Genomic DNA, 27,840 nt, shown 5'->3' with positions numbered 1-27,840 from the left:
TAACAAGAAAAAAGACCACACTCGCCAGAAACCCGTATCGTTCGCCATACCCAAGCCTATTCCCAAACAATGCATGCCATAATGCATTTTCTAAATTGACGAATGTATGTCCAGAGAAAGTATGTAAGAAAGGTGAAGAAGGGACCCCATTAAAGCTTCGGTGGGATATGATGGGATTGGATGACTCTGCCAGGCGTCAAACAGAATGCTGTTGGCCCCTGTCGAGTGATTCGCCAGCAATCACTTTAGTAGCAAAGGCATGGCGGAAAATCCCGTATCAACACCGCTCGAGGATTGGAGGTAAGATATCAATTAGTTCGGTTTTATGACCCTTCGCCGCACCCGTAAGAACAAAGAAATAGCAACATATTGCTGCTGGTGAAAGGAGGGAAGGGAACAGCTTGAAATTTGTGTAGTGGCACGTGAGCCAACCGTTCAAATGGGAGAGCCAGCTACCCTAGTCACCGCTGAAGATTGACGATGGCCATCTAAAAGGGTTAGCATCCGCAAAAATTTCCTGATAGTAGTGCGTATTTACCTGATCGCCAAAGCCAAACGCGAGCTTTTTGCCGTCGTGATCCCAAGATAGATCTCGATCGGGGACCGGTGCTGCGTGACCGTTCTGTCCATTCGTGGGGTGATCGGGGTCTTCCTTAACTTGTTCTGAGCTGGGAGCCGTCCATGTGGCCATGGGCTCCCCGCCACGCTCGGCATTCCAAATGAATAGCTTCTCCTGGCTAACTGCACAGAGAGCATATCCGTCCGGCGAGAAGCTGCCAGCTAAAGCAGGGGTTGATGAACCTAAACGCAGGCGGTGGATGCGTTTATGTTGTTTCGAGTCGAGGTCCACTTCCCAGACATGGACAAAGGTATCGATCGAGTAAGAGGCGATTGTGATTGTGGAATTTTGTTGTGAATGTGGTTCTGCAGGTCGAATATCAATTGCGGTGATTGCATCTTGGTGGGCATTTTCAATCAAAATATCATGTGTCGGAATCCAAATAGAGGAATTTGTAGAGCTTGCGGCAACTGCAACAGAGTATGATGATGTGTGGGCAGAACGAACGAAAGCCCAAGCGGTGTCGGTGTCCCGAGAGTTGTAGGTTTTTGTTAGGCGGATGTTACCGTCCACTTCACATTGGTAGACAGCACCATCTCCGCAAGCGAAAACCATATTGCGTCCGCACCAGGCCAAGTCGTAGACGTGACTGTCGATGGCCTGCGGGGGAGGGTACACATCCGGCCGCGGCTGTCATCCCAAAGAGCCAATTCCGAAGATCGTTCGTCAGACGCAACGACGACCAACTGTGGACTATCGTCGGACCAATGCAGACCACTGATCAAACGCGGGAGATCAGGAAGAAGATCGACAACATTACCTTCGGAATTATACATGGTAATCGCTCCCTTCTCCATATCGCGGATGGTGGCCACGGCCAATTTGGAGCCCACGGCATCCCAGGCCACGCCGGATACATAGGCACTGCTGCCTTTCAGGTCAAGGAAACGATTCTGTTCGGGGGGCGAGGATAATGATAGCTTCCATAAGCTGCAGGAGGTTTCGCCAGCAGCGACGAGTAGGGTCGAATCCCGGGGGCGCCAGCGAGTGGTCATCACGTGATCATCGCCGTGCAGGAGGGCGGTGTCGGGCGCCAAATCGGCGGCCTTGGCGGGGGAGATCTGGACGCCGGCGCTGCTGCCGGTTGAAAGGGTGGGTTCCGGGGCCTGCTCCTCGGCCCCCATGCTCACATCTCCATCGCCATCCACAGAGCCCTTGCTCTCATCGTCCACTTCCATAGACTCATCACCATTCGTCTCCTTGCGCGGCCTGGCATCAAGTGAGTGTCCATTGGTTGCGCGGTCACGCGCGGGCTCCGCCGGATGGTCTGTGCCAGCGTCATCCTGGCGCTTCAAGGCATTGGCCTCGAACGGCTCCGGCCCGAAAAAATAGTCAGTGGGTGTGAAAGTAATAGGGTTTCCCTCCTGTAGAAATCCAAATTAGGTCTGCGTAATTGATAGAGCCGCCTAGATATGCGAGAGGAAAAAGGACGAAGTTGCACCAGAGAAGGCGGCTCCAAAGTGTCGTGTCGCGCGCACATACCTTGTCAAGCGAGGACTCCAGTTCGTGGTACTGCAGGCCCTTTTGGACCAGCGAGACGAGGGCATGGGTTTTGATGTGGCGCGCAAAGGGAAGACTCTGCGGATCCGGGAACCATGCGCGCTGCAGAGAAACAGCAGCATCACCATGACCTGTTTGAAAGAAAGAAAAAGAGGGTTGGTCAGAAATGGAATGGGATGGGATGATGGGATGTGGTGGTGGTGATCCCAGGGTGGCCGCGCTACGAACCTGATTCTTGAAGATACCTACGGGGAAGCGGGTTAGATCTGCGGGAGGCGCATCGGAGGAATCGGAGAATCGGGGGATGGAAAAGGGAAGACATACCGCCATATTAAGTAGTTGACGTGATGGGAGGTAAGGTCGGGTTGTGCCATGACTACATGTGCGACCATTCAAAGCGCCGACCATGCCAGGGGCGAAGGGAAGCTGGAAGGTCAAACGCCTGAAGGGAAAATCGAAAGTGGAGGCGTGGAGATGAGCTTCAGGAACGCGGGCGGAAGCCGAGTCCGGCAGAAAAGGGGGGGGTTGGAGGGTTGGAGGAGAGAGATGGAAGAGAAGGGAAGTGGTGATGTTGGCAGGATGAAGATTAAAGATGTAGACGGGAGATCGGGGTAGGGACCGAGATCGTGGAACATGAACATCAGAATATGGGAAGAAGAAGGGAAGAAAGGGAAGAAGGGTTGAACATTCAAGTTCCCAGTGACAAGAGCTTAAGCGCACCAGCCACGAACCAGGACCAGTAGGAGCAAGACCAATTCTGGAGACTAGCCTAAAGCCTGACAGAGGCCGGCCAGAGAGAGGCCAGAGCCAGAGGCAAATCACTCGCTTGGCTCAGCCGCAGAGTGTGGCTAGTGGCTAGTTAGGGTGGTACTGTGGCTGGGCTGCCGATCTTGGGATCTTGGGAGACCGCAAGTAGTATGGAGTACCTAGGTAGGGAGTAGGGAGTAGGGAGGATTGTCTGCTAAGCATGCCCGCGGGTAGGTACTTGTCTACTCGTGTCTGCACGCACCCGGGGTCACTCTGCAGGGCGGCAAATCTGGTGGTCGGGGCGCCTAGCGAGTCGGGTTCCACTAAGAGTATATTACATATAGTAGTCCCAACTATATTAAGTGGCTACTGGCTAGTAGGATATATGTTTTAGTTATATGTCACGGTATAAAGGTAGAAGTACTAGTATTATACTTGAGCCTGAGAGGTGTCTTTGCTAATACTACTACTACTAGTACGGTTACTACGGTAGTGTTGAGGTAGTATATAGTTAGTAGCCAGCCTCATAACTCTACTCCCGGGTCGAGTGCATACATAGTGTACGCCAAGTGCCGCTTTAAGCAGGCACCAGGCTAGGACCAGCCCTGGAGTCCTATGGTGATCAAATCACCACACTCCTAGCCCAGTAGTGTATATGTATGCTAATAGTAATACTAGCTAGTATAAGCCAACTATCAAATAGATGTTATCTAAGGGTAATATCCTCGATAATTATGTCCTCCATACATACTTATACTACTGGTAGTACTAACCACGGCCAACCACGCCCGCTGTATACATCTGACCGCCTCAGCTGAGAACCCCCCAACAACGATTCCCCCGATCTCACAAAGTCCCCAAGCGTACTGGTTCTCATTCCCCCCCCGCCGCGGTCGCCGCGTCCCAACATGCCGCTCCGTGTCAATATCCCCCGGCCACGCGCATCTGCCTCGTCAGCCTGCTCACCCTTTCCCTCCTCTACAATATCGCCCGCTGGCGCCAACTTGACACCTCCGCCGGCAGCCTCCAAACCACTCCAATCATTCCCTACCTCACCCTGGTCCCTTCTCACTTCTTCTACTACCCCTGGACTCTCATCACTTCCACCTTCGTCGAACAGAACATCTTCACCGTTCTCCTCAATGCCGCTACCATCTTCTACGGAGGGAAATACCTCGAGCGCGCCTGGGGCTCTCGCGAGTTTAGCAAGTTTGTCGCCGCTGTCACGCTGATTCCGAATGCCGTGATAATCCCTATCTACCTGATATGGGGTGCCGCTGGAGGATCCTCTAGCCGATCGTTCGTCCTATCCCAGATTCCATCTCCACATGCTTCCCGATCTGAGATCCTAACCCCTTCCGCCACAGTCTGACCCAGATCTGCGGTGGCGTCTCCATTCAAGGCGCCTTCCTCGTCGCTTTCAAGCAACTCGTCCCTGAACACACCGTCGCAATCCTTAAGGGCATGGTTAGGATGCGTGTTAAGCATTTCCCGGCTTTGTTCCTTCTCCTCAACACCCTGAGTGGTTTCATCATCGGAACCGACACCGCTCTTGTTTTGGCTTGGCTCGGCCTCCTCACCAGCTGGACGTACTTGCGATTCTATAAACGCCAGCCTGATCTCACCGGCATGTCGACCACCGGTCTCGGTATCAAGGGCGACGCCAGCGAGACCTTCGCCTTCGCCTGTCTCTTCCCCGACATAATGCAACCCCCGATCGGCTTTATCACCGACCAGATCTACGCTCTGTTGGTAGCAGTCAAGGTTCTCCGACCATTCTCCGATGATGATATCGCCTCGGGTAACCAGCAAGTACTGGCAAGAGGCGAGGCCGGCCTACCGACTCTCCTGGGTAACCAGCGCGCAGCATCGAGGGGCGCAGGCAAGCGTGAAGAGGCGGAGCGCCGAAGGGCTCTGGCCCTCAAGGCTTTGGACCAAAGACTGCAAGCAGCTACGGGAGGACACTCACAGGCAGGACCATCAACACTGGCTGAACCCGGAGGTCGAGCGAACTCGATATCGCCCACCCCTTCTGCGACCAATGGGGGCATGCTGGGAGAGACCAGCTACAATCCCGATAATGCATAGAAACTATGTCGGATTCTTTTCTTCTTTTTTTTTTCAAGCGCCTTGCATTAAGCCACTTCATTTGGGATGGCTCTACGACTCGCGACGGTTGCTCTTTGTCTTACTACTGCGATGTATATAAGGCTATTTCTCCAATTCTTGAACACTGACCTTTGAGATTGGATATTTACTACCTCTACCTTGTGATTTTATAACGACCTCCAATTACGAGCAAGCTGCTAGTCAATTGAGGATGGTACCAGCCAGCGTCATGGTCATGGTCGAGTTGTCCAAGTCGTTGTATAAGCGCAGGACCTTTCTTAGCTCTACAGTCTAACTTGATACCTCTTATAAATGAAAGTTTTGCAAGATCAGTTTTACAATCCGCATCTGTCCTAGACACGAGAATAATTATTCCCAAAAATAGTACATAGTCATAAGGAAAACAACGATGCTATGCTACAAGTGGTCTCCTCTCCACACCCTCGACGGGCGTACCAGGGAAAAGGAGGACCAGAAAGATTCACAACCAACTCCGAATCAGGGAGAACGATAACAAGAACGGCGACGCTGCATCTCTTAAGCAGTCTGCGACTTCTCAACTTCGCCACGAGCCTCAGCAAGCATACGCTCCTGATCCTTCTTCGCTTGCCGCTTAGCCCGTATGCGCTCCCGATCGTGAATAGCCTTCTCATCGATAGCCGCGAACTTCTTCGCCTCTGCCACATCCTCTTCTGAGGCCGGGACCTCGCTTGCATTTGTGGATGCCTGCACGCGGTTCCAGATCTCCTGGTAGGTGAGATCTTTCACGTTGACGGTAGCCATCTTCTCGCCGGTGCCGGGGGCCGGCGCATGTTTGTCGGTGATTTGCTTTGAGCCTGCGATGGATGTCGCGGTGCTGCCGACCCGGTCGGCGAAGTAGATTGAGAGTGTGGCTGGGATGTCTTGGTCCGTTGTCTGTTTTACTGTCATGGGGATGCCCGGGTTGTAGTACTTCAGTCGTGGGAGGCAGTTGCGCCAGAAATGCCGCGCGCCTTGGTGACCGCCGTAGATCTTTTGCGCGTATGTGAGGTGTAGCCGGGTCACTGCTGGGAATTCTTTGGAGGCATTGGCGACACTGGGGAGGATGGCGGCACCGGTTCCGACTCGGATATCGAGGATCTGTGTGAAATTGACGTTAGAATTGTTGATTCAGGTTGGGCCCAGTGGGTTGAACGAGTTTAATGGGTTGGGTTGGATATCGGAATTGAAGGCTTGGAGAAACAATCAACAAGGATATATGGGGGTAATTTACCCTCTGTGATGAGAAGAAATGGTTAGTCAGTTGCTATTTAAGGTAATAATTGCATTGAAAGCAATTGGAAGGAGCAGACCGTCGTCAGTTGCACTTACAGTCTTCAGCTTCCGGATCCGCTTGAATAGGTTGACCATGTTGGCAAATGTGGCGCAAAGGGATTGGCTCCGCTGCGAGGAGAATGTCGAGACTGGCGGGTATTAAAGAGAGTGTCGATAGACAGACCCCTATGATTTTTGGCCTGGGAGGAGCTGGTAGCGCTTGTCGGAGATCTGGGGAAATTTGTTGCGGAAACTCTGGCGCCGCGAAGTTGCTCCGGCATATTTGTCACGTGATATAGTTGGCAAGTACAGCCGTACGGAAGGTTTCTTTGGAAGAAGTTGGACTTTTTGGGCATTGGTTGAAGTTCTGACTTGTCATATTGGGTCAAAATAGATTAATTTTCACTTTCTCATTCATAATTTCTATTATTTCTTTTCGTCAATCTTATTTTTGTACTACTATTACATATGGCACGTGCCTTTGATTACCGCTGTAGTGTTACAATACGGCCGCCTTACCGTCCTGAGTCACAATCGATTTTATATCAGTGGACCCCGCGATATTTGTTCCCTGCCCCTCAGGACTCTTGCAATTAGGGCATTTCCTGCTGAATTACAATCATGGCGGCCGCCGCTGCATCCGCTGAGCTCAACCCGAGCAACAGCTCGAAGAACACCCTCAAGCTCGAAAATGTTGACTTGCCCCTCCCTCTCCATCGCATGCACCCGGTTTTTTTTTTGTTCCTGGCCGTTGCTAACCCAACATGACTCTAGACCGAGAAGCGTGACAACTTGATCGCAATTGAGAAGAAGTACCAGGCACAATGGAAGGCCAACAAGGTTTTCGAAGTCGACGCCCCCTCCTTCGATGAGGTGCCCCAAGGCTCCATGACCCCCGCCGAGATGCGCGAGAAGCACCCCAAGTTTTTCGGAACAATGGCCTATCCTTATATGAATGGAACTCTTCACGCCGGTCACGCCTTCACTGCCAGCAAGGTCGAGTTCATGACTGGTTTTGCCCGCATGGAGGGCAAGCGTGCCCTGTTCCCTCTTGGATTCCACTGCACTGGTATGCCCATCAAGGCTTGTGCGGATAAGCTGCGCGACGAGGTCAAGCTCTTTGGCCAAAATTTCGAAGGATACAGCGAGGAGGAGGCCGCCGCTCCCGCCGCTCCCACTCAGGAGTCTAAGCCAGAGGCTAAGGAGCAAGCCGAGAAGTTCTCCGGCAAGAAGAGCAAGGCCGCTGCCAAGACCGTCAAGATGAAGTACCAGTTCCAGATCATGCTGGCCATTGGTGTTCCACTGGAGGATATTCACAAGTTTGCCGATGCCAACCACTGGCTGCAACACTTCCCGCCCCTTGCCATCCGTGATCTCGACAGCATGGGCGCTCGAGTCGACTGGCGCCGTCAATTCGTCACTACCGATGCCAACCCGTACTACGACGCTTTTGTGAGATGGCAGATGAACCGCCTGCACGAGCTCAACAAGATTATGTACGGCCAAAGATACACCATCTACTCCCCCAAGGATGGCCAGCCTTGTATGGACCATGATCGAACTGAGGGTGAGGGTATTGGTCCCCAGGAATACACTGCTCTGAAGCTTCAGGTCAAGGAGTGGTCACCCAAGGTTGCTGAACTTGTCAAGGCTAGCAACGTCGAAGATGACGCGAAGGTATACTTCGTGCCCGCAACTCTTCGCCCTGAGACCATGTATGGTCAGACAAATTGTTTTGTTGGCCCTAAGGTTACTTACGGCCTGTTCAAACTGAAGGAGAAGGAATATATCGTCGTGACTAAGCGTGCTGCTTGGAACATGGCTTTCCAGGGCCACTTTTTCAGCGAGTTCCCCAAGTCCCAGGACGAGCTGCCTCTTGTCTTCGAGGCCCCCGGTTCCGACTTTGTCGGTACCCTGATTAATGCTCCCCTGTCCTTCCACACTGAGGGTGTATACATTCTGCCCATGGATGGCGTCTCTGCTACCAAGGGTACCGGTGTTGTGACTTCCGTTCCCTCTGACAGCCCTGACGACTATGCCACTCTCATGGACCTGATCAAGAAGGCTGACTTCTACGGCATCAAGAAGGAGTGGGCCGAGAAGGAGATCCACCCCCTTATCGAGACCCCTACCTACGGTAACCTGACTGCCCCCACTCTCGTTAAGCAGCTGAAGATCAACTCCCCCAAGGATGTTACCCAGCTGGCTCAGGCCAAGGAGCTTGCCTACATGGAGGGTTTCTATAAGGGAACCATGATTGTTGGCGAGTTCAAGGGTGAGCCTGTCAGCGCTGTTAAGGACAAGATCCGCAAGTCTCTCATTGAGAGTGGTGATGCCTTCCCCTTCGCCGACCCCATGGGCAAGGTTGTCAGCCGCAGTGGCGACGACTGTGTTGTTGCTTACCTCGGCCAGTGGTTCCTGAACTACGGTGAGAACGATGCCGAGTGGCAGAAGGAGACATTAAATCACGTCCTGCACAACTTGAACACCTACTCCAACGAGACAAAGAATGGTTTCGAGAAGAACCTGTCGTGGCTGAACCGCTGGGCCTGTGCCCGAACTTACGGTCTCGGTTCCAAGCTGCCTTGGGATCAACAATTCCTGGTCGAGAGTTTGAGTGATAGTACCGTCTACATGGCTTACTACACTATCGCTCAGCTTCTGCACGGTGACCGGTACGGCAAGACTACTGGTCCCCTGGGCGTTACTGCTGACCAGATGATCGACGAGGTGTGGGACTATATCTTTACTCGTCGTGAGATTAGCGACGATCTCATCTCCAAATGTGGCATTTCCAAGGAGGCTCTGCAAAAGATGCGCCGCGAGTTCGAGTACTGGTACCCTCTTGACGTCCGTGTCTCTGGCAAGGATCTCATCCAAAACCACTTGACTTTCTTCCTTTACATTCACGTTGCTCTATTCCCGCCCGAAGTCTGGCCAAGAGGTGTGAGGGCTAATGGACATCTTCTACTCAACGGTGAGAAGATGAGCAAGAGCACTGGTAACTTCCTGACTCTGAAGGATTCTGTGGAGAAATATGGTGCTATTGCAACGCGCATAGCCTTTGCAGACGCCGGAGATTCCATCGAAGATGCTAATTTTGAGGAGAGTGTTGCCAACAGCAACATTCTGCGTCTGCACACTCTGAAGGACTGGATTCAGGAGGTTGTCAACGACGAGTCCCTGCGTACCGGCCCGGCCGATGCCTTCGCTGACAAGCTCTTTGACAACGAGCTGAACAGCCTGGTCCGTGAGACAGAGAAGCACTACCAAAAGTAAGCTTCTCTTTGAAATTCCCACTGTGATTCACAGCTAACCTATATACCAGCACTGATTTCAAGCTCGCCCTGAAGTCTGGTCTGTATGACTTCACCAGCGCTCGTGACTCCTATCGTGAGGCAGCCATTGCCGCCGGCATTGGTATGAACAGGGATATAGTCCTAAAGATGTGTGACCCTCCAAGCGCTCATGTTGGCCCCAATTGCCCCGCACTGGTCCGAGTACATCTGGCTTGAGGTTCTCAAGAAGGTCAGCTATCTACATAAAACTATATATTTCGGACCCCCAACACTAACTAAATAACAGCCCGAGACTATTCACTTTGCCAGGTTCCCTGTTGTGCCCGAGCCCTCTCACGAACTCTCCGCTGCCCAGGCTTACGTCCGCGGCACTGCATCCAACATCCTGTCTTCCGAGGGTAGCTTCGCTAAGAAGTTGTCCAAGGGCAAGGCCTCAGCCTTTGACCCGCGCAAGCCCAAGAAGCTCACCATCTTCGCCGCCAAGAAGTATCCCGCCTGGCAAGAGAAGTACATTGACCTCGTCCGCGATGCTTTCGATACCCTGAACATTTCGTTCAACGACAAGGAACTCAACGCCAAGGTCGGCAAGCTTGGTGAGATGAAGAAGGCCATGCCTTTCGTTCAAACCCTCAAGCGCCGCCTGGTGAATGGCCGCGAGTCCCCCGAGAACGTCTTTGAGCGCAAGCTGCCCTTCGACGAATTCGCCGTTCTTGCTGAGATGCTTGACGGTCTGAAGCGTACCTCGGGCTACAAGCTGGTCGAGGTTATTGCCGTTGACGAGGGTGGCAAGACTGGCGAGGTTGTTGGTACTGGCGAGAAGCGTGAGGGTCTTCAGGCCGAGAATGCTGTGCCTGGCCAGCCTACCTTCATCTTCTCTAACGTTGAGTAGATATGCTTTTGTTCAAGTTGAGATATAAATGTTCTTGTTCTTCTAAAGAGTCATGTTTTATGAGCTTATGCTAAAAAATTCAAAACAAATGCATTTCATGGTTCTAGATTGGAAAGTGATCTCGATATTGTGTCGATCCGGGACGTGCCGACAGATGGAAATTGTTTGACGGTATACGAGTAGTTAGGGGGCCGGACTAGCGTCTTCGATAGTAGCCAGCAGTTGACAACTCACCCCCACGACATCGGAGATGGGGGCTGAAATAATGTTTGTTTAGCGTTGAACCTGTTTATGTGACCTTGAGAGACATCACTAACCGAGTTCAGCACTAGGCCACGCCTTTGAACTCGGTTGGTCCCTGCCAAGCCGATAGCGAGGCGGGTGGAGGAGATTGCAAGTCCACAAGCGAGGGACTTTATAAGCCTCATTCAACCATGCCCAGCAAACTAAGTCAATTTAGTACTTCCCGGAGGCTTATTGAATGAACTCCCAATCCCATTTAAACTGCTAAGACTTTACTCATATTTCCCACATCTCTCCGTAGCCCCTTAATCGATTTGCAAACTACTTTCATTCGTTGCCTACCAACATAATAAACAAGGCAAACTCTCCCGTCTATATTTCGCGTGATAAACAGAGCAAGCAAGCAAATATACTGGCCATGACGACCTCACTCTATCTCTATAACGCGGGTTGGCAGTTTTTCAACTATGGCTCACTCACAACAACATTTACGCAGCCCCCAAGCTGCAGCGCAAACCAAAGGACTGAAATAGGCTGGATGGACCGCGATGTTCCATACCATGCCTATACTGTCCAATGTACGAAAGAAGACTTTCCAGAATGCGTCCCGACCGCCACGGTGACAGTCACCACTAGCACGAAGAAATACGGTGGCGGCGTCGGCGCATACTACTCTCCGGGATTATACTGCCCCTCCGGCTGGAAAACAGTAGGCATGGCCGCACGCGACGAGAAAAAAGATCTCACAATGTCTGGCGCAGTAACGGTTGAGACTGGCTATGGGTATCCATGGGGATGGGAAGATTACGCACCGACTTTGTTGGCAGACCTTCTGGAGCCGAGTCAAACGCTGGCGCTCTGTTGTCCGAGGTAGGTCAACTCATTTGCATGATATGCCTGTGATTTGCGGCTCGTGACCTAAAAAAAGCTCTTCGCTAATTGCTTCTGAATTCAGTCATATGACAGCAGATATAGCGGGCAATTGCTTCTCGATCGTCCCATCTTATACACCAACTATCGGCTGCCGAGCCTGGGACCAAACAAGCTACGAATATGAGACGACAACGATGCCATACACATTAGGCCTTGAGATCACAACAGGGGCTGTCCGATTTCCTACGGAAACTGATATCACCCGTACGACTGATTGGCAGACCTATGATGATCTCGCATTCGAGGATATGTTTACTCCAATCTCTGTTGTTCCTCAGGTCACCCTTATTCACCACCAATCTGATCTGGATCGTCAGGCTACAGCTATGAGTGCTCAAACTACTACTGGCACAGATGCCTCTGGACCCATTGCTTCGTTTATTACGCCCACTTCGAATGCCGCGGGAAATCCGAGTCTACGGAAGTCGAGCCGAGAAGGACTTGGTGCTGTTCTGGGACTTTCGGGGGCTATGCTGGCTCTTGGAGCTGCATTTGTATTTTCATTATAGGATTGTTGCACTTGATGATGGTATTGCAATATAAATGGGTTCTTTCTCTTTTCGTTATATCATTGGAAGGCATACACTACTGAAACTAGAAAAGACCATGTGATAACCAGCACTGATAATATTCTGCCTTCAAGTATTGGTCAAGCGGTTTGCTTTTGAGCAACAACCCTCATAAGTTTCACCGGCGGGGAGTTTCCATTCCCACAAAGTTGTTGATATTTCTTGATCAGCTCCCCAGCCTGCTTTGATGCTGCTAGCTCATCATCCACCTGCCCGGACCGCAACAAAAGGCTTGCATACAACGTTTCGATAATTGCAACAAATCTTGCTTCGGTATCCGGACGAAGGTTATTGTCCCAGTCTGAACTGTAAGCTAGCCGCTCGACGTTTGAGTAACCAGCCGCCATGCACTCCTCAAGAACCTTTGCTGATGCTTGGAAGCATTTCCCTTCCGCCTTGAACGAAGAGTCAAAGCATCGCCAAATTTCCTCAAAGACGGTGTTGTTTTCTAGTTTGTACGTTACTTCGTCGATTTCCTCCCATTGGAGGAACCCACCAGGTTCTACATAGATTAGCGTCCAGAAAGAAAAACAGTAAATGAAGAAATATAAGTAATGCTTCCGAATTGCTTACTTAAAATTTGATGAATGTTGGCGACCGCAGCTTTGTATTCAACTTCGTCAATAGCGGCAACCAACAATCGTACATGGACCAAGTCGTAGCGATTCCAATGTTCTTTCGGGAAGGGTGCTGTTATATCGTGAACAGAAAATTCGATGTCGCCCATGTCATCAGGGAACTGATCAGGCGATATATCAAATCCATGATAGTAACGTTGGGTTGTATTAACTTTTCCTAGGAGCTTTGCAGTATCTCGGAGCCATACCCTTCCAGGAATTAGCGAGGTCGACTTTTGTGGCAGTAGCGAAGTAGGAGACTCACCCGGTCCCGGTTGCTATATCCGCAACTGAGATGACATTTTCCTTTGGGATAGATGGGTGAACCAGAGTGTTTTGTGTTGCTTTTACCAGCAAGCTGTGCTGCGCATCGAGTCTAGATATTGGTCCCTTCCATTAGGTATAAACTTGATTTGGAATGGGTCTGATTCGCCTTCCAAGGGTTGATACCGTTGTGATTCCATTTTACTTCTACCGAAGACGTATTTCTCGTTGGTATTCGACATTTTGTCAAGATGGAAAACTGATATAAAATTTGGAAATAATGGAAGTATCAAAATAATTCGAGAGATTGAAGAAATAGGTTGTCACGGTGGAAAGATTAAAAAGCTCGCCGGGAATCAATGCTACTTATACCTCGACGAACCACCAATTCCTATAATCTAAACGATTCGCAAAGAAACGCCACATAATCTTTAGTTTATAAGACCAGCGAGTGGCTGAGCTGAAGTATTGTGGAAACTCAGAGAACTTGTTTGGTGATATGGCCCATTATGAATTGAACAGCGAAGAGAATCATATTTTAAACTCATAACATGGAATTTTTCGTCAAATGCATATATATAATACACCAGTACAACAATTATGGGGCTTCAGCAGCCCGACTTGCGGGCTCGAGGCCATTTTCTTCTCACTCAAGGCTCTGCTTCTTCAGGTTGCGGCGTCGTTCAGCCAGCCACATACAGAAGGCGATAGAGGCGATATAACCCTCGGCTTGAATTGCCTTGCAAATAAGCGATTTGTCGCGGCAGTCTTTCTATCTACACATCAATTCTTTTCTTCTCCCATCTTTAAAAAGCAGGAATACGCATTTAAACAATCCGGGGGACAGCTATCAGAATATTACCAGGTGGATAACTGGCGCGTGCTCCTCATAATTTCTTGACTCAAATATTGGTCTGCGAAAAAGATTTCCTTGCGGAAATCAAATTATATCAAGCCATCAGCATCTGGAATAAGCTCCAAAATGCGATGAGGCTGCGCGGCTTGAATTCAATACTAATCCTCCCGGGCTATCGGCTCGGTATTCTGGACTACCCATCGCTCACGTATTCTCTCAACCCCGAAAGAAATAGAAAGAAGGTAGATTTCTCGTAATTAATAACAGTATGTAATACTGACGTATTTGTGTAACTGCATTGGTCTCTTCATGCAATCGAAATTTGAGCGCGCCACCCCCGCAGCAATGCATCAGCTGGCGGAGGAAAGCCGAAGAAATCAGAGAGCGCCTAAGGATTCGAATCTCCCAAGAAGTGCGGGGATAGAAAAGAGGGGCTGTTTATTATCTTATGACCCGGATAGCAGTCTGGTGGTCCAGAATTATGAGACGGCTATTTGTTTTGTAAACAACATAGCACTTTCTTTAGTTGCCGACGAAAGCATCCTATATGACTGCTCACGGTGTTGTGTATTCCGAAGGCTCACTGCATGGGTTACCCAGCTTTCCAGATGAGTCGAAGCTCACAAATTTGACTGCGCTGGTGACTGGAGCAAACGGAATCTCAGGTTACCATCTGGTCCGTGTTCTGGCTGCTAATCCCAAACGATGGAGTCAAATATTTTGCCTATCTAGACGACCTCCGCCTGATAATTTCTTCGAGGATTTGGGCGAGGGGGCGAAACGAGTCAAACACATCGCAGTCGACTTTCTTTCCGAGCCAGCGCAGATTGCAGAGCGACTGAAAGCAAACGTACAGAAAATGTCAGTGCCGCATATGCTTTTACGACTACGACCGAGAACTTTTACTAATATTTCTATAGTGACCATGTGTTTTTTTTCTCTTATATGCAGACACAACAAAAGGGTAGTGTTCTGGAGATGTGGTCGGATGCTAGTGCTTTGGCCGAAGTTAACTGTATGTTACAAGAATGATTATCCTGTGATGATGAAAGCTCTTTATTGACTCAATGCTAAGCCAATCTTTTGAGCAACTTCCTCGGTGGCCTTAGACTGACAAGTCTCCAGCCTAAACGGTTCCTGCTTCAGACAGGAGCTAAAAATTATGGCTTTCACATGGGCCCAGCCACTAACCCTTCGTTTGAGTCCGATCCAAGAGTTACACTGGAAGAGAATTTCTATTATCCACAGGAAGATGCCTTGGCAAAGTATTGCGAGGAGACTGGTGCTGCATGGAATGTAGTCCGCCCGTCATATATTATCGGCGCTGTTCGTGATGGCGCATTGAATTTTATGATTGGGCTTGCTATCTACGGGGCCATTCAGAGCTACTTGAAAAAGCCTCTGGATTTTCCTGGCGACTATGCTGCCTGGGATCGCGAATTCTGTCAAAGCACTGCCTTACTAAATGCCCACTTCGAAGAATGGGCCGTCTTGACTGATAAAGCAGCCAACGAGGCATTCAACATACAGGACGGACAGTCATTTACTTGGGGGCGCTTCTGGCCATACCTTGCAAGCTGGTTCGGCATAGCGTGGAATCCCCCCCGAGGCAGATTCTTCAAAATTCAGGGTGACTACATGTCGACATGTGGATACCCCCAGAGGGTATGTGACTTTTTGAACCGGTTTTCACCATTTGTCTGACATTTTGGTAGATATGGGCCCGCTGGAACAACTCGTTCTACGTTCAGTCTCCTGGAGTGGTCTGGGAAGGCAGAAGTTCAACAGGCATGGAAAAAGTTGTCGGAGGATTATGCACTTGTCCTCGATCCATTTGATGAGCAAAAGCGTGCTCAGATCTTTGGAATGTCAGATTCGGCTCTTCTCGGGGACTGGCCACTTTCCTTGAGCATGCGAAAGGCTAGAAAACTAGGCTTCTTCGGAACTGCAGATTCATTTGAAACTGCCTTTGAAGCAATACAGGATTTGGCACGACTCAAGCTGGTGATACCAACTGTTATGAAGGAATATAGTGAGTAAATTAATGTATTCGAATCTATGCAAATACGAGGATCTTGAAATAGTTCAGATGCCATTCATTATTCGAAGAAGTTTCAAGATACTATCTAAATGTGATCGCATTTACTCAAAATACTTCTTCTCACCTAGAAGCTTGAGAGTAGTTGGCTTGTCATGGCCATATATGAGTCTAGCATTGTACAACCTCTGTAACCGTCGGGTCATGTTGAGGCTGCGGTACCATGCGTTGTGATCCCTTGCTAGACCGCCATGCGGGTGGCCGAGCTCATAATTGTCCGACACATGAAATTGATCAGTCGTCCAAATAAAAGTACCGTCACTGTCAAGGTTGACCTGCATCATACAAAGTCCAGGCGCGTGACCTGGTGCATGAAGAAGGGTAATGCCCTGGAAAAGTTCCAGTTCGGACTCAGTAAAGGTTTCCCATTTCAGTTTTTCCAAATGCATATAATGTCCTTGATAGACGCCATGATCAGCCTGGGTCGCAATAGCCCAGCAGGCATGTTTGAACTCTTCCTCGTGAACATAGATCGGTACATCAGTGCCGACAAAATGTTCAAGTCCACCTGCATGATCGAGATGAAGGTGACTAATGATCACTGCTTTAACATCTTTTATATCGTTACCGGTTGCTTTAATTGCGTTGGGAAGCCTTTGCGCTTCTGAGTACTGAATTCGTGGGAAAACATCGGTTAAAGGAGCCGGCCATGCCTAAGAATGTTATCAGTGGCTATCTGGATGTTCACGGGTAAAGCTATCACATACTACATTAAGGTCTTCTGCACAGCCTGCGTCATAAAGAATAAGACCGACATCGGGGTGCTCGATAAGAGCCGAAAGCAGCACTAGCTCGCGCCGTTTGTTCGTTGGGTTAAGGTTACTCAACTTGCTGGTATTTGCACCACGGAGAATCCTAACAGCATCGTGAGAATTGATAATGACCCATCTTAAATTTTGGCTAACCATGATTCATCTGCTTCCAGCATACCGAGATCTAGGATATGCATCTTGGTTCCTTTTGGGCATTTGAAGGCTGGAACCGCAGCCGATGCTAGCAAATTCGACATGGTAGTCATTTTTTGAAGTAAGACAATTTCGATGAACAAATTATTTTGGAATTTCCGAGGTTGCGATGGGTGATAATGAGGGGTAATCAAAATGGACGAGGTACTTTGGTCTTAAGTGTTACAATCTTGGCAAGAGGTGCATGAAATGTCGATACAAAGAACATGACAATACATCTCCAAAACATTGATTGGTTTATCGTTATTTAGATCTCCGATGATTACCTCGGGAATTCGCCGCATACAGCCGAGTATGAGGAACCAATATTGAGAGCTTGGGGTACTAAGTAATTCATAGCTGCCCGCCCCGGAATTCAGCAAAACATATAACTGTTTACAATGGGAAACTTGAATCTCGCGGGCTGGGTCTGAATAATCAGAGCTCGTAACTATCGATTTCGAGAAATGTAAACCTTGGAAACTGACATATTCTTGCGTACTGGCTATTTCCAAGTGCGTACAAAATAAAGACCGCATTTTTTTGAACAAAATTTGAATATTATATTCTAATAAAGCGAAATATTCACCGGTAAGTGAGAATCTGGAAAGAAGATAAAAAAAATCATAAACAAAGGGGAATTCCGGGTCCCAGAGTCAGAAGGGAATTACTTGACGGCACTCAAAGCCAGTGAGGGTACAACCAGCTTCTACTAACCGGGCGAATAACAAAGTTAAAGGTCAGATTTACATTTGCCATCGAGAAAATAGTCAAGTTAGGATTCAGATGCATGATGTTGGTCAACTTCAGATAACATTCATCTTCAGGGTCATCCATAAGCCTAGCAACATTGACAGCCCCAAGTATTCTTTTAAAATAACCAATTAGTATGTTCGAAATACAGCTTTCCACGCCATCGGAGCCATGATATTGATTATTTCCGCAATAGCTGTTACGTTTTGTAATCCCAACCTTTTGATGGGCATATAATGTTTCAAGTTATTTTAGGAACGGTTGGTGAATCCTATCTGTGCACTATGGGGTAAGGGCGTCCCTTGCCGGCCTCGATAGAACCCCAGGCTTTGATCTATCGCCTCTCCTTAAGCCAGCATTAGCTCGACTGTATCTGTACAAGCAACTACAAAGCTTATAGTTTTAAAGCACGCAACATCCTATATTGCGGGGTCAGCTAAAGCCTTGGATGGCAGTGCAAAATGCGAAAATAGATGACCAATCTTACCTCCTCAGCCCTTCCTTCAAAGCGGGCTCGTCATTGGAAAACACCAACCTAAACCAGCCTGCATCCTTAGAGTGTTCCTCCCCAGGATGTAAGAAGATACCTTCATCAAGGAGCCGCTGTGCTAGGGCAAATTCGCGTTCTTGAACCGAGCAGTTGATGTCGGGGAGGAAAGGGGACAGATCGACATAAATAAAGAAACCCGCGTTACTAGTTTGCCAAATTAGAGCTGACACAAAGATTCCCGATATGCAAAAAGACCCACCCTCCTTTCATGTAATTGATGCCGGCTTCTCGAAGTGTAGAAGTGACTAGGCGATAGCCTGCTGCAAGGCTAGCTTGAGATTTGGCTAGAAAGCCCTGGACAAAAACTTGATCCTCTAAGATAGCAGTCCCGATTGTAATTGCAGCCTGGGAAGCGCCATGGAGCCGTCTAGTGCATGACTTTTATTAGCGTGTCTTGATCAATCGTTGAAAGTACGAATCATTTTGCAACGTCTATCCTGAGACTTACAGAACCATTTTACATGCCTTGCGAAGTTGCTCGTTTGCAGTTACCAAGAAACCGAGATGCAAACCCCCAGATGCAAAGTCCTAACATAGAATGAATCTCAGCCGATGCTTATCAAACCCCTTTGTTGAAATCAGACTCACCTTGCTGAAGCCATATAGAACGTGGACAAGATTTGGGTCAATCAAACCCTGCAAATTCAACGATAAAATCGAGTTGAATGGCACAGAATCAGGATCACCCGAGTCAAAAACGCAGGATGCGTATACCTCATCACTAATAAGATGAAGGCTGTTTCTATCGCAGAACCTTGCAATATGTCTCAGGGTGTCAGAGGGATAGCAACGACCTGATTCGATTTCGATTAATATATTAAAACCCCGGAATATAATGTTTTGTGATAGAATGTACATACCGACAGGGTTGTGCGGATTCACTATGAGTACCGCACGAATTTTGATGCCTCGCTTCTCGGCTTCAATCAAAGCTTGCTCGTACTTGGCAACCGAGTTTGGCGTAAAAGCTTCGTCAGTTGCGGTATCCGCATATACAATTTCAACACCAGCCTCGACACCATAGTCTAGCTCAAAGCGGCCATATACGGGGCGATTAACTATAATGCCTTCCCCCCGCTCTGCGAGGTTGAAGCCGAGCATGTTACCTAGAGACGTCGGAGAATCCGCGACAAAAACATGATCCGGATTGATTGGAGAGTGTGTGCTCAAGACCTTGTCTAAATGGGCTGCGGCAATACCCGGAAGACGAGAATTTATAGTTGCGCTCGAGCGGTAGCTGACTGAGTCTAATGTGAACGTGACCTAGAAGTATGTTAGATACCCCCGAGATCATCATGGAAGAAATGGCATGTTCGGAAAATACGAGTGATTACCTTCTCGTTGATATACTTCACAATTTCAGACCTCATTGGTCTCTGATAAATGGTTAGTAGAACAATCTCCAATGCTTTTGTTGACAGGCACACTCACATTCTCTGCCATGCCAAATGAAATAAGACCTTGAGGATTTATCTGAGGGTCATAATCCGGGGTAGGAGTGAACCGAAATGGACGCTCCAGTTGCTGAACATTCTTGAGAGCACGAGAGGATAGCATCTTGCACCAAGAGATATTTTCTTCTGTTTCCCTCATTCTCCTGGTTAGAAAGTACGTGTCGAAAGAGGCGGTGACGCAACTTGCTTGTTGAATTTGGGGTTTCTGGCTCGTCCGAAGTCGCAAATTAAATAGAGTTCATGACCAGGAAAAGAATTCTTTGCCTTTATAATCCTGTAGATGAATGAAAAGATTTCGAATTGGAGATTCTTCACCAGGGCCGGATCGTCGGGGGTGGAAGAAACAAAGAGCTTTGGCAGTCGGGAGAACCATTGGAAGGTCTCCACTGCAGTGGGGACCCCTTGCTGCGACCCAATACCTTGGGGATACGAGAGCACATACTGGGACAAAAATTGCTAGAAAACTATATAATGACAGAGATTGATGTATAATTACAGTAACCATAGACAATAAAACACCAGTCGCTATGCTAGGTTGTAGTGTACAGTTGTGTGGTTTACCGATCAGGTCTAACTATAACGGTATCTCATGCGCGGTCTTTTCCGTCGGTCTGCTTTAAGCTTCTCGTCGATGAAGTTCCAACATTCCATTGGTTCGCGAGATCCGATATGTTTGCCATTCGGGGTAAATACCTCGACTTGGGGATAAATGGGCGGCTCTTCGGCATTGCGTTTGGCGCGAACCTGCACGCTGACCTCGATCCAACCACAGCCCTCCACCAGGATATCGGCAGACAAAACCTGATATGGCAGCTGGGGAATAGGAATTTTGCGATCCTTTACTGCCTTGGCAACGGACGTGGGAAGATTTGAACGAGTAATATCCCACTTCAAATCGAATTTCCCAGCTGATTTCATGGTGCTACCAGTTCCTTCACTCATCAGAACTGTACCGGGGTACGCTCGTTGCTCGGTTTGAATCTCAATTGCCTTCTCAGTCTTCGTAAGATGGGTTTCAATGGGAATGAAACAAGCAGCAAGAAGTGTGTGATCCGGGTTCACGGGGGTGAGTCGTATGAGCCCACCACCAAGCAGAAGTGATTGACCGGGTTTGACCGTACAGCGTTGAGGTTTTACTCGCTTGGTCATGATCAAATCACGTTTATGTTCATCTCGAACGAAGTCCTCGAGCTGGCCACGCTGCATACCTGGGAGGTCAATAACCTCGCCTTTCCCACGGCCGAATGGAATGCGAATAGGCGAGACCGTTGTTCCTGGCATAGAAGACACGACCGGAAGGACAGGGAATTGGTCTTCACGGGGCGCAGGGGGTAAAATGCTGTTTGGATCGTGTAGATATGCCTGTCGCTGGTTCGGGACTTCGGCGCTCTCTCGTTGCTCTTCAATCCATTGGGCCATGTTTTCCATGGTTCGCTGGTCCTTGGGAAAACAAGCTTCAATGAAGCTGCTCTTTCCTACATTTGCCTTTCCAACAACCCAAATGCCACCGCCATGTTGTCGAATTTCTTCCTTAACCTGCTTTGTCCACCATCCGCGATGCGCACTAACCATGTGGATATTGCCTAATCGAACATCCCTCCCTGCTCTTCCAAGAGCAGTACGAAGTTGATTGCGGACATACTCCATCTTCGAATCCACCTGCTCTTTTGTTGCTGCTAGCAAGTCCGAGCGTGTGATTATAAAACTGAGACTAGGCAGTTTTTGACCACCGTGGTACTTTTCGTGTGAGGCACGTCGGTTTAATGAGCGCTGGCCCTTAACTGACAGTGCGTCGTGAACTCGTGGAATCAGGGACATGGGGAAGTCGGCGGCATCGATGACATGGTAGACACGATTGTCTTTATAGGGGGATTCCTTCAAGTATTCTCGTATCGCAAGAGTATCTGGTTTGGGCGCGGCAATTGCTTTATTATGGTGGATGAGATCATGGCATCGATCACAAACATGGGTAGTTCGGGTTGGCGATTCTAGAGACGGCGTGTCCGGATTTTCGGCCTCCTCCAATAGAGCACCTTCTTTAATTCTGGATTAGCCCGGGGACAGTGAGAGTGACGTTAGCTTGGTCAAATACCTTGGATAGGCCGAGGGGCCACCATCTCCTCCTTCCCATGGGAATCATCCACAGAAACACTATCTTGAATAGTCGATATTCCTTCGAATCCTAGCTCTGTACTCCGTTCTTCAATTGCTTGTTGTCTAGAGGCGAGGAGTTTCCGAGTTTGCTTCCGGCTCGCACCATAGTAGCCCGGTTCATCTGGCTCAACGGTTTGTGAAAAAGCGCCACACCCTGGGCAGCATACTGGTAGAACATCCGTCAAGTTTTCGATAGCAGCTTGTCGTTGAAAGCGCGTAGTAGAAAAGAGGCGAGGGTGTGTAGGCCGTGGCGCGTGATGGAGTTTGCGGTTGGGGGTGTGATGCGAAACGAGGGTATTGTGAGCGCTGGTTGACGAGGATATCTTGGATTAAGTCGCAGAACACCAAGCCGTAGGTTCCTAGACAGCGCGCCCCGAGAGCAGGCCGACATGGTGGATGTTGTCGCAAGACGAAGTTCGCGCGGTGCCACGCTTTTTCCATTTTCTGCCGGAAAAAAGTGTTATCGATAAGACTTCCGCCGTCGACGAGGAGGCCGGGGCTGCTCCGGGGCGGACACCTTTGGGACTAGACATGGAGACATGGATTTATTCTTGGAATTCTTTGGTTTTAAGTGAAATTCCAGGTAGTCAAAAGTCACATTCACGAGCTTATGACGTATGTATTTTCTACAAGGTCTTCAATTACTGAGACTAACATGTGTGGCGCGAGCATTCAGTTGGCTGCTTGATTATTGCTCCAGATTGAGACTGTAAGGACTAAATATTGACATTCAAACTCGCTATAAACCCCAAAGCAAAGAAGATATCCTACTAGGATAACGCATAAACGCCGTCGTAACCCATAACCCAGATCTTGGTTTTATACATTTAGGCGCGGGCCTTGCCCTTGCCCTTGCCCTCGGGCTCTGCCTCTTCTTCCTCTTCAGAGTCGCTCATAAACTCATCATCGTCATCGAAACCAATGAAACTTCGAGCAGCAGGCTTCGGCGCTGGGACAGAGGGACCCGCAGAACTGGACGATGGACCTTGCTCTTCTTCTTCGTCTGAACTAGAGGAAGTCGCGTGCTCACTGCCTTCACTGGCACTTGTGCTAGAGCCGCCAAGGATCACGTCTCGTAGGTTGTCAGTCCATGCGCCATCCTTCATGGCTTGTAAAACCGCTTCATGGGCTTTCTCAATGGATTCTTCCTTGTCTTCCATCCACTGCCCGTCGACCTTTTGTTTCCCATCACCATTCTTGATTTCATCCTGTCGCTTCTCGGACATATCCACAACTGCCTGCCATCGTCGGCGTCTTTCTTCTTTTTCCTTCTTATCCATTTCGGGTTTGACGGCGAGATATTCAGCGAGGGCCTTGGCCTCATTCACGGTACGCAGGCGGCGGCCATCGAGGTTGCGACTGGAGCTGTTGTTGTCGCCTTGATTGCGCTTGCGTTTGCTGGACATACGACCACCGGCAGCACGAAGCTGTGAGCCGAATCCACCTTTACCACCGCATAGGGGAACAGATAGGCGGACTGGAAGAAGGGCTGAGGTGTCTGAGGTGGTGCCATCGCGGGTGAAAAAGAGAGACCGCAGGGGATCAGACGATGGGGTGATTTGTTTGTTGTTTGTCGTAGTAAGAATAAGTGACTGTAGAGAAAGCGAAGACGGGAGATATGAGGCGACCTTGTCGGTCAGATCTGAGATTGTTGAGGTTGATGCCAGCGAAAACGAGACGGTCGTCGGTAGCGAAAGTCCAGGGAAGGACGATAGCAGAATGTTCACATTTGGCAATGCCATCTTGAGGTAAGGTAGGACGATCTCTTCGACCGGACGTGCGAGCAAAGAATATGTTTATGATGATCTGCGACTTCAAGGTAGGCGTGACGGCGATAAGATGGGAGGTCACGGGGCATAGGACCGCCCAGCCACAGTCATGTGATATGGTAGATCAGTCAGCAATATATAAAGTCATGTGACCTCCCAATGGTACCCAGGCTTTGTTGAGGTAACGTGACTAGCTAGAGCCCCAACCCTAAAGAGAGTGCCCGAAGAGGAATATCATATTCGCACCACTTCGCGCGGCTCCACTCGTCCTGATTCTTTAAATCACCCATCAATTTTCTGGATTGTCAAAGCGATTCCCCAAATTGCACCAGGAACTCGCGACAATGTAAGAATTACTGTTTTCTCTCGATTTCATGCTATTATACTGACAATGCGCCAGGCTTATCCCCAAGGACGACCGCAAGAAGATCCACGAGTACCTCTTCCGCGGTATGTAACCACCACCCTCGCCGACGCTACGATCTCCCTCGGTTCGACACGCCGCAATCGCGCTGATACAAACCGAGACCGAGATGGATATGGATATGAACAATTGACTGACTGAATTTGTAGAGGGTGTGCTCGTGGCCAAGAAGGACTTCAACCTTCCCAAGCACGGTGACATTGATACCAAGAACCTCTATGTCATCAAGGCTTGCCAGTCTCTGACCTCCCGCGGTTTCCTCAAGACCCAGTTCTCGTGGCAGGTGAGTCTTTGATTCCATTCTCCATGTGGTAATTGTATGTCCAGGTTGCTAATTAAACTAGTACTACTACTACACCCTCACCCCCGAGGGTCTTGACTACCTCCGCGAGTGGCTCCACCTCCCCCGCTGAGGTTGTTCCCGCCACCCACATCAAGCAGCAGCGCTCCCACGCTCCTCCCCGCGGCATGATGGGCGGTGAGGACCGTGAGCAGCGTCGTCCCCGTGCTCCCCGTGAGGGTGGCTACCGCCGCCGCGAGGAGGGCGGCAAGGAGGGCGGTGCCCCCGGCGAGTTCGCTCCCTCTTTCCGTGGTGGCTTCGGCCGTGGCCGCGGTGGTGCCGCTCCCCAGTAAGGGTTGAGGCCTTGGTCATCCTGTCATCCACTGCTCGGTCATCCTGGGGAATGATGTTGTCAGAGGGCTTGGTCTGGAATAGGGTCCCAGAAATGGTGGCCTCGAAACAGGCTGGTTCTCAACACATCACCAAACGGCCCCTCGTTTCTGATACTTGCGGGTACGGGAAAAAATCAAAAAAGTTGAAACGATGTCACTGGCTTTAATGATGTAGCTAGTTTTAATGGCAAATTCATGATCAGTGCACAAATTGCTCACCATTGTAGTTCGATGTTCTAGATCTCAGATTCACTGATGATGCTTAGCTCTCGATGCGACTTGATCGGATTTTTACCAATATTTGATCTGATGTAAATTTAGGGCCTGCTCTAACATACTAATCTTCATCAGCTCTATGCGAATCTCCTCCGATCGTACCGCACAACGGCTTGCAATATGACGGATGCTCCGGTCGCGCAGTCGTCTGCTGAGCAAAACTCCTCCGGATGATGACTGAGTCCATCTTTACAGGGCACAAATATCATACTCGTGGGAACACGCTTCGAAGTGAAGACACTGTCATGGCCAGCACCACTCATGATGGGCCGAACCAGTGACTTGGGATCTGCAACCGACGCATCTGCTACAACAGCATGAGCCGATTGCTGTACGCATTCAATGCATTCGTCGTGGAATTTCACAGCAGGAGAATCAAAGTCAAGCGTCCACTCAACCCGGCAGGGCTTGCCGATCCCAGCGCCCTCTGCAGCGGCGATTTCGTCAAAATCACGACGAAGTTCTTTCTCAACCTCAGCGACCAGTTCCGTCTCTGGTCCACGGATATCCAAGCTGAAGCTGACCTGTCCGGGAACAGTGTTGACACTGCCCGGCTTCGCTTCGATGATCCCAACGCTAGCAAGGCATCCTCGTCCTGCAGCGACCTCTCTTGCTCGAACCATCATACGCGCAAATGCATATAGAGCATCGGCACGGTGTTCAAAAGCGGTTGTACCTGTGTGTGTATCTCGCCCGATGACATTCAATCGGAACCAACGATAGGCCTGCACTGCCGTGACAACTCCGACCCGTTGGCCTGCAGAAACGAGATGGGGACCTTGCTCGATGTGGAGCTCAAAGTGTGCTGCCATCGGAGTGGACTTGTATGAGCAAGGCACGCTGCCTAGGTAGCCTATCTTCTGCAATGCCGACTTCATCGTCTCTGGGGCTGAGGCCGCAGTAGGCAATGATGCTACTGTTGGCACTTCTTTGAGATCGTGTGCCTTGGATAGAGGAATGCACTCTGCCCATACGCCAGACGATATCATGCTCACCGGGAATCTAGCCCCTTCCTCACTATAAGATCATAAGTCAGCAAGGTTTGGAGAGAGGCGGTAGCCATGCCTCTTACTTTGTCCAATTTACGACACCCACACCCCCCCTCTGTCTCGAGCCCCATCTCATCCATCCGCTTCAGGGCTTCAACTCCAGAAAGAACACCCAAGATGCCGTCATATCTTCCTCCAGTTGGCTGTGTATCAAGATGGCTGCCGATGAATGTAGCGGGTACGTCCTTTCTTCTACCTGCGCGAACGGCGAAGATATTACCCATTTCATCGACCGTAATGTCGCACTTGAGATCCTTCATGGTCTGTATAAACCAATTCCGAACACTCTTATCCTCCTCTGATAATGCAAGACGCTGCATTCCCGTATCTGTTGACTCACTACGCAAAAGATAGACCATAATTAGCCTCTCCCGCTTGTAAATGTCTATTCAGAGTGATACCTACTCGCCCCATCGAATACCAAACCCCCACTGACATGAGTGGTGAAGATCTCTTGCCAGTCTCTCTTTATTCACTCGCAGAGCCGAGACATCGGCTTCGGACAATTCACTGCTCAGCATGTTGCGATAGATTGTAGTGGAGAATGATTTTCGAAGGCCTTGATAAGAGATTGATCTCCAGCAAGGAAGCAGTTTCAACGATGGCCTAGCCCAAGTCGCACGAAGTAAAGATGCGTTAGCCATGGTGAAATCAAACTACTCTTATACGATAGAATTCTCGGTGTTCCATTGGCATTCATGAAAGATAATGGGCCAATTGATAGGAGCGGGGAACGCTGAGCGGCACAAAGTCCGCAGTGTGCCACTGCCGATATACTGCAGCCCCCGCATCTGCTCCAATAGATAGGTTGGGGTAAAGAGTAGTACTCCATATCTGGGCGCTTGGACCCTGCTCCTCTCCTTGGACTAGCTGAACATGAAAGTTACAAGCTCGAAAACAATCTCTCTCCATTGGAATCTCCGAGGCTACTAGTATTTAAGGACGATATGTGATATTTGGCTAGACTCTTATTTTACAACATCAGTTCAGACACATTTGCCCCCTTGTCCAGCTCATCCGCCTCACGCCGGAGCACATCGGCTCGGAATCTCCGAAATGCGGTTTCGATTCTCTTTCGTCTTTCGGGGTCAGCAGAGATGCTGCTGCTCGCACTGGCCGCTCCAGCAGCGAAGCCTGATTCATTTATGTTAGAGCCTACAGATCATCGTTTTATTTAATTCATCAATGGAACGTTCTTACCAAGCTCTCCGCCTAGAAATAGCCCGCCGGCTGAGGCAAAGAAGTACGTCGCAAAATCACCGAGGGTAGTCGGTTTAAGCAAAGGTGTAAGGTCGGGAATTGGCTCTAAAATTCAAAAAATTAGTAAATCTAGGTTTCAATCATAGTCGAATTGCCCGTCAGTTACATACCAGTACGCCCATCCGCGAAGACGACCTTGGTCGGCCTCTCTTGCGCCCGAACAGCAGCAAAAAACGCCTTGCGGGTGCTTCTCAAGCGAACAGCCGCATAGAGTCCAAGTCCAATACCTACAGCAGATCCAACTGTTGTCCACAGAGAGACAGTCGAGGCTGCAGATTTGAGTGCATCGCGGTCCTCGAATTGCAAATCATGCTGCATGTGCTGATCAGCGAGCTTGGTGAGATCATCCGTGCGTTGCCGGCGGAGAAGCGCAAGCGATTGAGACATATTGTGATATAGTATCAACTTGAAGGTGAGGTTCAATGGGCGAGAAGAACAATAGAGTCACGGCGGTACAGAAATTTGAGGTTTGTCGAATTTGAGGTTTGTCGAACTTGGC

At 49.5% G+C, this 27,840-nt stretch overlaps 14 protein-coding genes across 14 annotated transcripts; 5 read left to right on the top strand and 9 right to left on the bottom strand.

Annotated features, from left to right (window-relative positions):
* Positions 1-457: 457 nt before the first annotated feature.
* N7509_006784 (WD40 repeat domain-containing protein) lies at positions 458-2,493 on the bottom strand (the record flags this gene model as incomplete). The annotated part of the gene is made up of 5 exons (XM_056631421.1): positions 458-1,155; positions 1,236-1,932; positions 2,102-2,250; positions 2,348-2,364; positions 2,444-2,493. The coding sequence occupies 5 exons, from the start codon at positions 2,491-2,493 to the stop codon at positions 458-460; spliced, it is 1,611 nt and encodes a 536-aa protein (XP_056486972.1).
* A 1,076-nt stretch (positions 2,494-3,569) lies between these two features.
* N7509_006783 (rhomboid family protein) lies at positions 3,570-4,954 on the top strand (the record flags this gene model as incomplete). The annotated part of the gene is made up of 3 exons (XM_056631420.1): positions 3,570-3,582; positions 3,721-4,165; positions 4,234-4,954. 3 exons carry the CDS (start codon positions 3,570-3,572, stop codon positions 4,952-4,954), a joined length of 1,179 nt encoding a protein of 392 aa, XP_056486971.1.
* A 558-nt stretch (positions 4,955-5,512) lies between these two features.
* N7509_006782 (mitochondrial 54S ribosomal protein mL61) lies at positions 5,513-6,364 on the bottom strand (the record flags this gene model as incomplete). Its single annotated transcript, XM_056631419.1, has 2 exons — positions 5,513-6,094; positions 6,326-6,364. The coding sequence occupies 2 exons, from the start codon at positions 6,362-6,364 to the stop codon at positions 5,513-5,515; spliced, it is 621 nt and encodes a 206-aa protein (XP_056486970.1).
* A 525-nt stretch (positions 6,365-6,889) lies between these two features.
* N7509_006781 (leucine--tRNA ligase CDC60) lies at positions 6,890-10,456 on the top strand (the record flags this gene model as incomplete). The annotated part of the gene is made up of 5 exons (XM_056631418.1): positions 6,890-6,997; positions 7,043-9,543; positions 9,597-9,688; positions 9,732-9,796; positions 9,854-10,456. The coding sequence occupies 5 exons, from the start codon at positions 6,890-6,892 to the stop codon at positions 10,454-10,456; spliced, it is 3,369 nt and encodes a 1,122-aa protein (XP_056486969.1).
* A 661-nt stretch (positions 10,457-11,117) lies between these two features.
* N7509_006780 (uncharacterized protein) lies at positions 11,118-12,141 on the top strand (the record flags this gene model as incomplete). The annotated part of the gene is made up of 2 exons (XM_056631417.1): positions 11,118-11,569; positions 11,655-12,141. 2 exons carry the CDS (start codon positions 11,118-11,120, stop codon positions 12,139-12,141), a joined length of 939 nt encoding a protein of 312 aa, XP_056486968.1.
* A 140-nt stretch (positions 12,142-12,281) lies between these two features.
* Positions 12,282-13,324, bottom strand: N7509_006779 (class I SAM-dependent methyltransferase; the record flags this gene model as incomplete). The annotated part of the gene is made up of 4 exons (XM_056631416.1): positions 12,282-12,703; positions 12,775-13,028; positions 13,084-13,194; positions 13,269-13,324. 4 exons carry the CDS (start codon positions 13,322-13,324, stop codon positions 12,282-12,284), a joined length of 843 nt encoding a protein of 280 aa, XP_056486967.1.
* A 1,161-nt stretch (positions 13,325-14,485) lies between these two features.
* Positions 14,486-15,978, top strand: N7509_006778 (SDR family oxidoreductase; the record flags this gene model as incomplete). The annotated part of the gene is made up of 5 exons (XM_056631415.1): positions 14,486-14,799; positions 14,859-14,953; positions 15,014-15,518; positions 15,568-15,603; positions 15,654-15,978. 5 exons carry the CDS (start codon positions 14,486-14,488, stop codon positions 15,976-15,978), a joined length of 1,275 nt encoding a protein of 424 aa, XP_056486966.1.
* Positions 15,979-16,080: 102 nt separating this feature from the next.
* Positions 16,081-17,045, bottom strand: N7509_006777 (N-acyl homoserine lactonase family protein; the record flags this gene model as incomplete). Its single annotated transcript, XM_056631414.1, has 3 exons — positions 16,081-16,689; positions 16,744-16,891; positions 16,942-17,045. 3 exons carry the CDS (start codon positions 17,043-17,045, stop codon positions 16,081-16,083), a joined length of 861 nt encoding a protein of 286 aa, XP_056486965.1.
* A 1,171-nt stretch (positions 17,046-18,216) lies between these two features.
* N7509_006776 (uncharacterized protein) lies at positions 18,217-19,840 on the bottom strand (the record flags this gene model as incomplete). Its single annotated transcript, XM_056631413.1, has 7 exons — positions 18,217-18,427; positions 18,483-18,650; positions 18,732-18,811; positions 18,872-19,077; positions 19,144-19,546; positions 19,618-19,659; positions 19,715-19,840. 7 exons carry the CDS (start codon positions 19,838-19,840, stop codon positions 18,217-18,219), a joined length of 1,236 nt encoding a protein of 411 aa, XP_056486964.1.
* A 467-nt stretch (positions 19,841-20,307) lies between these two features.
* On the bottom strand, positions 20,308-22,332 carry N7509_006775 (uncharacterized protein; the record flags this gene model as incomplete). The annotated part of the gene is given in 3 exon segments (XM_056631412.1): positions 20,308-21,773; positions 21,830-22,045; positions 22,059-22,332. The coding sequence occupies 3 exon segments, from the start codon at positions 22,330-22,332 to the stop codon at positions 20,308-20,310; spliced, it is 1,956 nt and encodes a 651-aa protein (XP_056486963.1).
* A 386-nt stretch (positions 22,333-22,718) lies between these two features.
* Positions 22,719-23,633, bottom strand: N7509_006774 (telomere maintenance SDE2 family protein; the record flags this gene model as incomplete). The annotated part of the gene is made up of 1 exon (XM_056631411.1): positions 22,719-23,633. One exon carries the CDS (start codon positions 23,631-23,633, stop codon positions 22,719-22,721), a length of 915 nt encoding a protein of 304 aa, XP_056486962.1.
* A 186-nt stretch (positions 23,634-23,819) lies between these two features.
* N7509_006773 (40S ribosomal protein eS10) lies at positions 23,820-24,497 on the top strand (the record flags this gene model as incomplete). Its single annotated transcript, XM_056631410.1, has 5 exons — positions 23,820-23,822; positions 23,993-24,006; positions 24,061-24,110; positions 24,234-24,367; positions 24,429-24,497. The coding sequence occupies 5 exons, from the start codon at positions 23,820-23,822 to the stop codon at positions 24,495-24,497; spliced, it is 270 nt and encodes an 89-aa protein (XP_056486961.1).
* A 612-nt stretch (positions 24,498-25,109) lies between these two features.
* N7509_006772 (uncharacterized protein) lies at positions 25,110-26,021 on the bottom strand (the record flags this gene model as incomplete). Its single annotated transcript, XM_056631409.1, has 1 exon — positions 25,110-26,021. The coding sequence occupies one exon, from the start codon at positions 26,019-26,021 to the stop codon at positions 25,110-25,112; it is 912 nt and encodes a 303-aa protein (XP_056486960.1).
* Positions 26,022-27,054: 1,033 nt separating this feature from the next.
* On the bottom strand, positions 27,055-27,728 carry N7509_006771 (uncharacterized protein; the record flags this gene model as incomplete). The annotated part of the gene is made up of 3 exons (XM_056631408.1): positions 27,055-27,215; positions 27,282-27,386; positions 27,452-27,728. The coding sequence occupies 3 exons, from the start codon at positions 27,726-27,728 to the stop codon at positions 27,055-27,057; spliced, it is 543 nt and encodes a 180-aa protein (XP_056486959.1).
* Between the last annotated feature and the right edge of the window lie 112 nt (positions 27,729-27,840).

The sequence above is a fragment of the Penicillium cosmopolitanum genome (genome assembly GCF_028827165.1).
Source record: "Penicillium cosmopolitanum strain IBT 29677 chromosome Unknown utg000008l:1.0-4398992.0:1.0-4402845.0, whole genome shotgun sequence".
NCBI lineage: Eukaryota > Fungi > Ascomycota > Eurotiomycetes > Eurotiales > Aspergillaceae > Penicillium > Penicillium cosmopolitanum.
This window is presented reverse-complemented; position numbering and strand designations above follow the sequence as displayed.